The sequence below is a fragment of the Plecotus auritus genome (assembly GCF_963455305.1).
Source record: "Plecotus auritus genome assembly, chromosome: 1".
Taxonomy (NCBI): domain Eukaryota; kingdom Metazoa; phylum Chordata; class Mammalia; order Chiroptera; family Vespertilionidae; genus Plecotus; species Plecotus auritus.
Genome location: NC_137770.1, coordinates 60,102,880 through 60,115,823, shown reverse-complemented (window position 1 = coordinate 60,115,823; position 12,944 = coordinate 60,102,880). Strand labels below are relative to the sequence as shown.

General features: G+C 37.7%; 1 protein-coding gene across 1 annotated transcript in view; it reads left to right on the top strand.

Annotated features, from left to right (window-relative positions):
• UNC13C (unc-13 homolog C) overlaps positions 1–12,944 on the top strand; it is a 579,627-nt gene that overhangs the window by 322,789 nt on the left and 243,894 nt on the right. Inside the window, exons 15-16 of the mRNA XM_080645235.1 lie at positions 6,401–6,469; positions 7,842–7,931. Coding sequence (XP_080501361.1) covers positions 6,401–6,469; positions 7,842–7,931 — 159 coding nt within the window. The remainder of the gene's footprint in view (positions 1–6,400; positions 6,470–7,841; positions 7,932–12,944) is intronic.

The following is a 12,944-nucleotide window of genomic DNA, read 5'->3' as shown; positions in this document are numbered from 1 at the left end:
CAGTTCTTTTCAGTGTTTCAGTGGCAATATGGTTATAACAAACTTCATTTTGTAAATCAAATGAGTTATTGTAGAGGAGGTTTCAAAAAGAAAATCTTTCTCAAACTACATCTGGATACATCGGTGAGATGGTATGCAAATGTAACCATATTTTTCTCTACCTATTGAAAATAATGTTATTTGTATATATGTAAGTAAAGTGTCTCCTACGTGCACTTTAAAGCTTGGCATTCTTATTTACCTGACTTTTGAAGCTGATACTGTCACTTGGAACTTAGGAACACCATTATATTGGCCCTTCTTTATCCTTCACAAAGATGTAACCCAGACATTTTGAGTCTTCAGAAGTTAAACCAGTGGGAAAAGTTATTTTACTGATGAGGATTTTAAAACAAATACTCAAGGGAAGAAAACCATTTTTGTGTACAGGTGTTATTTGAAGTCATAGTTTAGATGAAAATATTCAAGAATAAAGTGGAACAGACAGAACCTTTGGGGGTGGAGAGAATGGGCAAGAAAATTTTGCTGAGGAAAATGGTTAAAGAAATTGAACAAATATGATAATAAAAATGTTATGCTTACTATGAAAGGCAAGGTAACTATTTTGAGAAAAGGGCAGTATATAACATCGTCAGGTGTTGCAAAAAGAGTTAAAATAATATGGGGAAAGAAATGAGCCTACTGGATTTGGCAATTAGGAGATCATCGCTTAGTGAAACAGTTGAGGTTAAAGTCCAGTGTCATAGCGTTCCTCAGTGAAGGACGGAAATGAATAGTTGTGTGAACTAGGGTTTATTTATTCACTAAAATATAATGTAATCATTAAAGTCAAGTTTTTAAAGAAAAGTTCATATAATCGAGCAATGCCCATGTTATAATGATAAATGAAGAAAAGGATACAAAGCTATAAATAAGACAGTAACCTCTATTTCCTCACCAACTTTTACCCTTGTTTTCACATTTTTATGATAAAATTTATAAAAAATAATGTAGAAATGGAGCAAGGCTTTTAGGGATGAGTAATATTTTTTGATGTCCAAGAAGTAGTAGAAAAACTACCTCAGGCATGGGAGACATTTGAGGAAAGGAAAGAAGAAGATGCAAAATAAGTTGAAAGAAGTTTGTGTAAGGTAGCCTGCCTACTGAGTATGGCAGATAGAATAAAAGATGGAACTATAAGACGGTGCTGTGTCCTTAGGTTGATATTAAGTTGCCCACTGAAATGTTTGGACTCCATCTTGAGGCAAAGGGTATACTCTGATAGAATTTTTTACTTAGATCACTCTTTAGAGGAAATATTGCAGGGGGAAGAGATAAAATGAGGATGAGACAGACAGAGTTCAGTTGTAGTAATAGAAACCATCCAAGCAACTTTAAATTGAAAGGGTTTTGGCACAGAGAATTAGATGCTTACAAGTATCATCTGAGGGACTGGAGGAGGATCCTTCTGTAATAATTCTTAAAATACCACAGTGAAACTGTTTTTGCAAGAGAAGCTATGAGCTTTCCTACAGTCAGAAAGATAAATCAGAAGGCAGCTTCTATTTACAATGCAACAATCTTTATAAAACCACAAAGCTAGAGACCTGGGACTGAGGAGTAAATATCTACAGGACTTTACTTAGCAGCAGAAGTAAACCAAGAAGCAGGAAGTGGGCCTCCACTTCATGTCTGCTTTCCAAAGGTAGCAGCTTCCATGCATCTAATAGGCAGAAACGAAGATACTTGCAGAAACCTAACTGCAAAGGAGTTTGAGAAATACAGCATTTAGTTTTCTAGTCTCAAAACTACAGGGAATCACAATGAAGAAAGGAGAAATGAGTAAACCAGTTCCTGGTATTGAACACAGAAGGACTAAATGGAAATCAGTGAGGAGGCTGATGCGCTAGCCCTGGTAAGACAAAGTAACCCAGCATCTAGACAATGTTTTAGAGGAAATGAAGTGATGTGGCAAAGGAGAGAATGAATGTGGAAAACATTTGGAAATAAATTATTTCTTTATGACTTGCTTAAGCGATTAGTTCTAGTTTTTGTGCTGCCTAAATCTTAAACTATTTGGTAAGACTCTCATTAAGAAGAATGTAAAATTGTCAATGAAAAATTTGATATACATTTAATATTTATTTCTAATAAAAATAAATCACAATGAGTTAGAAGTTATTATGACAAATTCCACAAATATTACAAATTCCAGAAAAACAACATAATATTTTTATTAATTAACTTCCTGACATATGTCTATAAAAATTTGTTTTTACAATTTTTGACTGCAGATGCTAGATCATTTCTTTATATGAAAAAAATTCTGAAATATTCTTTTTATTGATAAAAAGATAATTCACTCTTAGCACAGTTGATCAAACTTTAAAAATTGATACTTTAGAAAAGTTTCTTTCACTTCCATAATTCATTGATAATGCCACATACCTTTTAATGATTTATCAAATTTGAGAATACATTTATTATACTTTTTTTCTTGTGTGATGTCAAAGCAAAAATCGCACCCAGTGAAGTTAAACAGTTAAGGAAGACTTCATTTAAGGCTATTGCAATAGGGAAGAGAGGGAACTGAAGCTCAACTCCCCTGAAACAAGGGCTGGAATAAGTATTTTCTAAAGAAAATACTCTAAAAATAAAAAAGGGAGGTCAGGACCTAGAGTCAAGAACCAAACCAGTGTAAAGCTTAGTCAAACTGAGGGAAGCATCTGAGATTTCTTGGTCAGTGAATAATAACATCTCACTGCTTTTCAAGTTTGCCTGTGAAGGGACTTCTTAAATGCTCTTTGAATTGATGACATTTATTAATGTATTAAGATGTTTATCCTTGATAGCATCATTATAGTGACATTTTATAATGTTGTAGAATCTCTGTTGGTATATAAATATTTCTCTCTTTTCCGCGACCAGCACGGCTAGAGAGTGGACAGGAGTCCTGAGTAGGGGCAACGGGGGATTGAGAAAATGAAAGAAAGAGACAGACACAGAGATAGAAGGAAAAAACTGGGGCTGGATGGGACAGCTGTCCTCTGATGGAGAGACAGTGACCCAGAGCTGATACAGTATGTTTATTTTATACAGCAAAATACCAGGAAGTTTTACTAAAGCCCAAGATAAAGAAGATTATGTGCATTATTGTGGCTTCTTGGTAATTGTCACTTCTGGGTGGGCCCGGATAATTGTGTTTATTCTTGGTACCTGGCTGGATTTAGATAATGAAATCCACCCCCTGGCAAATGTTATAAAAACCTAAGATCAGGTGAGCACTTGGCCAGGGCTCCTCCCAGGAAAGCTGAGGCCAGTGAGTGTGCCCAAAGCTTAGGCATCCTTATCTTGAAGTTAAATCATCCCTGCCGTTGGGGTGAGGCTCTGAGAAGAAAGGAATGGAAGAGAGAGAGAAGCCCAGGATGCTGCAGAGATTTTTATACCCCTTCCTTATAAGAGCTTTTCCTTCCATAGTTCCAGGATCCTATGAGACTTACTAAGAATGCAGTTGTGCGGTAGCAATGGCTTCCCCCTACTCAAAAGCTCCCCTCTGCCCAAGGGCCAAAACTACTGATTTTGTATGGCTCATGAGCTAAGATTGGGTTTTAGATTTTTTAAATTGTTAAAAGAAGCAAAAGAAGACTATTATTTGTGGGACATCAAAATGATATGAAATTCAAATTTCAGTGCCCATATACAAAATTTTATTGGAAAAAAACCCAGCCCCATTTGTTTATGTATTATCTATGGGAGCTACTATGCTACAACACAGAGTTTGATAGTTTTGACAAAGGTTACAAAGCTGAAAGTATTTACTATATGGATCTAGTTTTTCTTATCAACTAGTTAAATCTGCATTTTTGATAACTGATAATACTTAGTATTCTTGTTATTGATTTTGTTCCTACCAAGTGCCAGACATGGAGTCCTTACCCAATGCAAAGAACTGAATAATATGGCAGTTTCTGACACAGTGGCATGTACCTTAGGGGAAACAGTCTTTAATCACCCAGCCTTTTTTTCTTCAAATCACACCACGCAGGCAGTAGGCCTCCTCTGCTCCTGCAAAGGCAATCACACTCAGTTGAATAGAAATACGTAAGTTAAAATTAAATTTTAAGCTGTCCTGCTGTTTAAAGGATCTCTACGAAAATTTAATCAGCAGTGCACTTTTAATTTCACATTATCTGATATTGTTTGAGATTTTGTGACAAGCCTCACAGTGTTCTCCACAGTTTTCTATTTATCTTGAATGTAAACTTTCCAGCTGGTTACTGAAGACCTAGGTAGAAACCACATGTGTGATCTGTAAAGTCAGGGTTTTGTTCAGTGTCATGAAACAGAAACTCAAACAAACTTAACTAAATAATATTTGTCCCCATGTAACCTAACAGAGGTAACAGGAACCCAGGACTACTGTAGCTGCTCAGAATTGTAATTTTTTGAAAAGGTGGGAAGACATGGCAAGGGTGAGGTGTGGGGACTCCCAGCTTCTTGCTCCATACACTATTGTTACCATTTATTTAGCTTTTCATCTTCTAGTCACAGGATGACTGCTTTACCTTCCAGGATCTAGTCTATGTTTAAGGTGGGAAAAAGGAAAACACAAAGAGCAGATGGGAAAAAACAAAATAACAAAGACTTACATGGCAAACAGTAATACAGCAAACACTGTCTGCCACGCACTCTTTTGAATCTTTCCAAATAGTAATTCATTGATAATAGGCTGAGTTCACCCCCTGACCTAAACTAGGCTACATGGTCATTCCTAGAGGCAAAGAGGTCTGGGAAAGTGGGCATCTTATAATAGACACATTTGACTCATGTGATTCCATTAGTAAGGAAGAGTATAAGAATGGATATAGAGCAGACAACCAGAATGGTTGGTCCTAGTGTATATAACAGGGCCAGTGATTTGGGCCAGAGCATGGTTGACTAGGGTCATGTCAGCTGTCTTGATGATTTGTACCAATCACAGAGCTCAGATGAAGAGGTCAGCGATATGACATGAACACATTTTCTTTTATAATTATTGAATAATTAACTTTACTATGGACTAAACTGATGATTATAACAGCTCTCTTATTTTTTTTTAAATTTTGATTGAGAGCAACTGATCCACATGTATGGGAGGAATAAAAGGTTAATAAAGGACAATATAAACCAGGTCCTCTCCTGGGAAGGTATGATGGAAATGGAAAAGAAAAATTTAATACAGTCAACTCAACAGTATTTTTTAGTAATTTTATAGGAGAGTCTTATCCACTGAACAAGTGGCAAACTTCTGAAAAGCAAGGTTCGTTTATTAGATTCTTTTATTGCCTCCATAAGGGTTAACACAGAGGCAATATTCAAACTGTGTTCACGAATATGTAAACCTGATAAATTTTCACTTTATTCAGAAAATTGAAATCTCAACTTAGGAACAATTCATCAACTCAATTAATATTCAGCTCACTTCATCAAGATCAGTAACTTCAAGGGATAAGAGTTCTATACCCCATGAATCCATCTTGTATGTGAAAACATTAGAAAAAGTTTTCACTTTTGCCAGTATCTTCAAAATGCATTTTAGTATTTACAGAATATTAATGTAGGCAGACACATTTACTATCATTTACTCTTACCTCCATATATTTTTTATTATAATTTTTTTTTAGAAATCTGAGACTCAGAATGGTGGAACTATCTACCTATAAAGTTCATGCATGAGACTGATATTTTCACTCAATGTTTTTAATCCACACAATTTTATCCTTATGTTTATTAGCAAAACTTCTTATTCTTATCATCTTCAAATCCCTCTATGAAGAGGTTGGTCCAATACCAACACAGAATCAAGGGGAAGCATTAGTGTATTGTTGTTGTTGTTTTTTGTCCGATATTTTATACTTTTTTTAGCACTAAAACATGAACATAAGTTAAAAGCAATGGATCCTTTCAGATTGTGAAGTCTGTACATGTTACCAAAAGGAAAATGCTTTTTAAAATTGTTTTTGAAAAAACAGCAGCTGTTCCCACTTCCATAGGTGGGAGAAGTATTAAAAAAAAACCACTACAATTTATTTCTGGGGAGGTGGGCTGGTGTGTGTGGGTAGAGAGATGGGTTATATTTTCTCTTCCTGACTCATATTGTCGTGAATCAGTACTGTGACAATTCAGTTGCCTGCACTCTTTCTACAGTACATAATTCTCTGGATACTTTCTCATTCATCACAGAGAGCCAGTGTGACTTACTGAAGGAATGTGAACTTGGTGTCAAAGAGACCTTATTTTGAGACACTGCTATGTCACATACCAGCTCTATAATCTTGGACAAGTCATTGATATTTTCGAACCTTGATTTCTATAAAATGGGGACAATAACTGATAGTGACCATTTATTTTCATTCTCCTATTTTGTGTTTTTTTTGGACAGAGGGAAAGATTCATAAAACTACTAGACCAGTTGCACAACTCTTTAAGGATTGACCTATCAAAGTATAGGGTATGTACAAAATGATTTGACTAAAAGTAAATATTGTGCTTGGCTCAGATGATTTCTTGTCATATTGTAAAAAGCTATTCATTATGTAATGGAAAAGCAAAAAATCCTGATTATGGGATCTCATTTCCTATCACACTAGAAGGGTCTGCTAAATAAGTAAGCATTTGTCCCTTGGTCATGTACCTAGCCCCACATAAGCCTACAGCAATACTGTGTGTGTGGCTTAATTTTATGATTCTTTCAATAACCATCAGATTGAGTGGCCATCAGCTAATTTATGGAGTGGATATATGGCCCAGTTCTTATCTTGAAAACTCATTCCTTGTTACTGAGATATCCTGCTGATATTTCCCTAGCTTTTGAGATTCCTATGGGAACTTGCTGCTTAAGGCATTCCTTCTAGATCTTTGAAGCTGTGCAGAGTTCATTGTCAATAATTCTATACTGCCTCTCCAGGTGAAACACACACAAGCACAAATATATATATATATATATATATATATATATATATATTCACGCATGAATATAAATACACACATATAGTTTTAGTTACAAAAAATAATTACAATTGTTATTCACAAAAAACTATAGTAATAATGATTGCATTCTTTATTTAACCATTGACCCTAAACATATTTTTATATCTGCACAAATGTATTTCTCCTGTATTCAACTTTCAGCCTCTTGTTGATGAACATCTTAATTGCATATTTCTAGAAATTATAATACCAAATTTTGTCAAACTCACCCTTTATATTGAACTGGGGTCAACACTATGAGAAGTGAACTGCCATGCCAGGCAATGAAAAGATAGTTGGGGTAAACAGGGACTTGAGTTCACTCAATCACCATCATTTAGATACCCCAACTCTGCTCCAATTCAGAAATAGCTAAAAGTTACCTATGATTTTTCCAGATAACCATTTAAGAAGCTAGTCTGAAAACATCTCCATTTTTGTTGACATATCTCACCAAATCTCACTAATAGAAACTTTTTGTTAAAATCCATGGTACTTCAGGGAGAGACTTTGCAGTACAGTCTTATTTTTTTAATAAAGTTTCTTTGTGATTAAAAGTTATGTAGCACTTGTAAATATTCCCAAAGTATTTTTGAAAAAAAAAAAAACGACCTATATTGAGAAAATTATAAATATTTTCAAATATATGCTATCTTCCTCTCTTTTAGTAACAAAACTATTAAATAACAAGAAATAATATTGCATTCATAATATTGTTTTGTATATTTTTATTGCATTATGGGAATAAATAAAAGGATATAGCTTCATAAGACTAAGAGTATATTCCCATACTGTCTGTGATGTTTTACATTAATGCTGATAATTTACCCATTTTCTGTTTCCTAATTGACCAGGAAAACTTTCCTGCTGGCAATGCTGAAAGACTGCAAGACCTGAAATCAACTGTGGACTTGCTAACAAGTATCACCTTTTTTAGAATGAAGGTACCTTATTTTATTTCTCACACTGATTTAGTGTGATACAACACATTTATTTCCTGGTTAAAGTCTGGTTTTACCTTTCATTTTGATTGAAGTATAATTTATATACAAGGTTATAATAGTTTCTGGTGTACAACATAGTGGTTCGATATTTATATACATTATTAAGTGATCACCATGATAAGTCCAATTTCTTTCTGTCACCATACAGTCACTACAGTGTTATTGATTATATTCTCTATACTGTTCATTACTTCCCTGTGACTTATTTATTTTATAATTGGACATTTGTACGCCTAATCCCCTCTACCCGTTTTACCCATTTCCCCACCCTGTCCCTCTGTCAACCACGAGTTGGTTCTCTGTATCTATGAGTCTGCTCCTGTTTTGTTTTGGTTGTTCATTTGTTTTATTTTAAGATTTCACACATAAGTGAAATCATATGGTATTTGTCTTTTTCTATCTTATTTCGCTTAGCATAATACCCTCCAGTTTTATCTATGTTGTTGAAAATGGCAAGATTTTATTCTTTTTATGGCTAATATTCTAGTGTGTGTGTGTGTGTGTGTGTGCGTGCAAGTGTGTGTGTGAGACATCTTTTTCCATTCATCTATCTATGGACACATAGGTTGCTTGAATATTGTAAACAATCCTATATAATAAAAGGCTAATATGCAAAACGGCGGAACAAACGACTGGTCACTATGACATGCACTGACCACCATGGGGCAGACAATCAATGCAGGAGCTGCCCCCTGGTGGTCAGTGCACTCCCACAGGGGAAGCGCAGCTTGGCCAGAAGCCAGGCCCACGGCAGGCCAGCGCAGCTGCGGTGGCAGGAGTCTCTCCCGCCTCTGCCACAGGGCTAAGGATGTCGGGCTCCCTGACTGTGAGAGGGTGCAGGCTGGGCTGAGAGAACCCCCTGAGTACATGAATTTCGTGCACCGGGCCTCTAGTGATATAATGAACATATAAGTACATATGACTTATCAAATTAGTGTGGGGGTTTTTCTTCAGATAAATTTCACAAGTGGATTTGTGGGTAATATGATAAGTTCTATTTTCTGTTGTTTAGTTTTCCTCCTATCTCCTTGGCTGCTCTTTTCCAGTTTTTACCATTTTTTCCAGTATTCACTGCTTTGTTCTTCCTCATTTGCCTGATGTCATAGGGCTAGAATTTCCCAGGGTTTATTTCTTGAACCTCTTCTCTAACCATGTTCTATTAATGTCATTTCTTTAAGTTCTTTTCTAAGCTAATAATACACAAACACACACACACACACACACACACACACACACACACACATATATATATATATTTTTTTTTTTCAAGGCATCTCCACACCTCTAGACTCATTTGTCCAGATGACTACTTGAAATCTACTTTTATGCATGACAGGCTTTCAATCTTAACCTCTCTGAAACTGAGCTCCTGATCTCCCAAGCAGAGCCTTGCTCATCTAAGTTGAGGTCACCTCTATTGTATTGGTTACTCAGGCTAAAACCTTGGGATCCTGACTCCTCTCTTTCTCTCACATCAGTCGTATAATGTCAGCAAATCCTGCTCTTCATTTCAAAATAAACCCAAATAGGATTTTTTATAACAGCCAGCTCCTAGCTTACCACTATAGTCCAAGCACTGTCTTCTCTTGACTGGATTACCACAATATTCATATCACTGGTCTTTTCTCTTATTCTATAGCCCATCTTAAGACAGCATAAGGGAACCATTTAAAGGATAAGGTCATTTTGCTCTTCTACACAAAGAGTCCAATGTCTTTCCAACTTGATCAAAGTTAAGGTTCTTTCAATAGCATATATGTAGGATTTCCCCAGTCCCATCCTCTTACTTCTCTGAGTTCATATACTATAGCTGTCCTCTGTATTTATTCTACTCCATTGAGATAACTCTTATCATCTATTCTCTATTTTTTTCTTTTCAACATGCATCATCATCTATATAGATAAAAGACTAAAATGCTAAGTGTCCGTCTGGGTAATGACCTCACATAGCAATGCCTGGCTTCCTCTCCCTACCTACTAGCCTCCTTGCAGTTTCTACAGCCCAGGAACACGACTTGCTTATAGCCAGGTGCAAACATTTCACACTTTAACCAAATGTCTGTGAAGCATTTTCCCGTGCCTTATCTCATTTGATCCCCACAGAAGTCCTGAAGTAGGTAGATAGGAGACTCGGTAGAATCTAATTTCCTTTTCATTAGCCAGAAAACAGAGATTTAGAAAGTTTAGCAACTTGACCCAACTGAAAAGAAATAAGAAAGGGTGGACCTTAAAAATGACTTCAGGTTTTCTCACTGCACAGAATATAGTCAAACACTCCTGCAGTTAAATATTTTACCCTTTGTTCTCCCTGCGTGATCACAATAATAATCTGCTTTGTGTTGATATTTACTTCTGTGTTACTGACAATTACCTGAAAGAGAAGTTGAGGTGCTTCACTGGACTGGAAAAAGTTTAGCTAAATCAGAAAGCAGGTCTAATTAAGCAAGTTTATTCTATATCCTATCTAATAAAAGAGTAATATGCAAATTAACCATCACTCTGCTACAAGCACAAGCCACACCCACCAGCCAATCAGGAGTGAGTATGCAAATTAACCCAACCAAGATGGCTGCAGCCACGGAGCGATCAGGAGGCTTGGGTTTCCCTGTAATGGAGGAAGCCAAGCTTTCAGCACACCCTGGCCAGCCTAGGCCTCCACTCAAGGCTACAAAGTTTCAATTATAGAAGATAAATAAATCCCAACAAAAATGGCAGCAGCCACAGAGCTGGAGAGAGCAGGAGACTTGAATTTCCCCCGGCGATGGAGAAAGCCAAGCTTCCTCTGCTCAAGGTTACAAAGTTTCATTATAGAAGATAAATAAATCCCAGATACCAGGGCCTCCACTTGGGTCGCCAGGGGGCATGGCTGGCCTGCAAACCAGCTGGCCCCCACCCATGCACCAGGCCTCTATCCTATCTAATAAAAGAGTAATATGCAAATTGACCATCACTCCAACACACAAGATGGATGCCCCCATGTGGACACAAGAAGGCCACCACAAGATGACCAGCAGGAAAGGGCAGTTGGGAGGGACCAGGCCTGCAAGGGAGGGCAGTTGTGGGTGATCAGGCCAGCAGAGGAGGGCAGTTGGGAGGGACCAGGCCTGCAAGGGAGGGCAGTTGGGGGCGATCAAGCCTGCAGGGGATGGCAGTTAGGGATAACCAGAATGGCAGAAGAGGGAAGTTGGGGGCAACTGGGCCTACAGAGAAGGGCAGTTGGGTGGGACCCAGGCCAGCAGGGGAGAGCAGTTGGGAGGGACCAGGCCTGCAGTGGAGGGCAGTTGAGGTGACCAGGCCTGTAGGGGGGGCACTTAGGGACAAACAGGCTGGCAAGGGAGCAGTTAGGCATCAATTAGGCTGGCAGGGGAGTGGCTAGGGGGTGATCAGGCTGGCAGGCAGAAGTGGTTAGGGGCAATCAGGAAGGCAGGCAGGCGAGCAGTTGGGAGCCAGCAGTCCTGGATTGTGAGAGGGATGTCCGGTAGGATTGGGCCTAAACGGGCAGTCGGACATCCCTTGAGAGGTCCCAGATTGAAGAGGGTGCAGGCTGGGCTGCGGGGCACACACCCCTGTGCACGAATTTCATGCACCGGGCCTCTAGTATATATATAAAAGGCTAAGTTGACTCTCACTTGTGTGATACATATAAATCTCTCACTGGCACCAATTACATGTGTGTGTTTCAATCTCTCATTGTTGATTGTGAATTTGCTTGACACTTCTATTATAGATAAAGGGCAAATAGCAATATTAAAATATTTCTTCTAATTAATTTTCTTTCAATGTGCATGTATTCATGTACCAGGCCACTAGTGTAATATATTTTACTGATTTTTTTAATCTACTGAAATTTAGCTCCATAATGAAAGGGATTTGTTCAAAAGAATATTTTTTATTGATTTCAGAGAGGAAGGGAGAGAGATAGAAATATCAATGATAAGAGAGAATCATTGATTGGGGGAGGGGAGGGATTGAGCCTGCAACCCAGGCATGTGCCCTTGGCCAGAATTAAACCCGGGACCCTGTAGTCTGCAGGCTGACGTTCTATCTACTGAGCCAAACTGGTTTGGGCTGAAAGGGATTTTTGTTTCTGTTGTTCATTGCAATATAACCATTATCTGGCATATAATACGTGATAAATATTTGTCAAATGATTGAATTAATTAATTAGCTAATTAATTAAATGATGTAATTGTTCATATTTAGTGTTTCTATTTGAATATTTACAACTATGAACATTTTCAATGAGTTGTAACATTAGATAGTTAAAATGGATATTTACTCATTTATAACATTCTATGACCACATTTTTTTATATTTATGCACATTATTTTCTTTTTTAATTTATTTTTATTTTTTATTGTTTGAAGTATTACAAATAGTAGTACATATGTCTACTTTTTTTTCCCCATTGACCTCCCCCAGGCCTCCCCTACCCCCCAGTACATTCCTTTACCTGCACCCCCCCGCCCCCGAGTGTCTTGTATCCATTGGTTATGCTTACATGCATGCATATAAGTCCCTTGGTTGATCTCTTACAGTGCCCCCCCCAACCTCCCCTGCCTTCCCGCTGTAGTTTGACAGTGTGTTCAATGCTTCTTTGCCTCTGTATCTATTTTTTCCCCATTTTTTTTCCTTTAAAAAAATCTTGCCTCTGCAGACTAGAAATAAACATGTAATAACAAAAAATGTTTGAGTCCCAATTTCCATGTCCAACAGTTCTGAGTCCCCATTTCAATGTCAAACAGTTCCTTATGTGTACATGTCAACCATGATATCTGGATGGTGGGCACATGGTGGCAATGCAGGTCCAACCCTCTCTGGTTTGGTCCTAGGCAACCTGCTGTGTCGCACAGCTGCTGACTGCTAGTGTGGCTAGGCATCGTCAGCATCTTCCATCTCTGGACTGTTTCTTCTCTTGTCTTCGTGGTTGGAGCAGACCTGTCAATTCCTCTC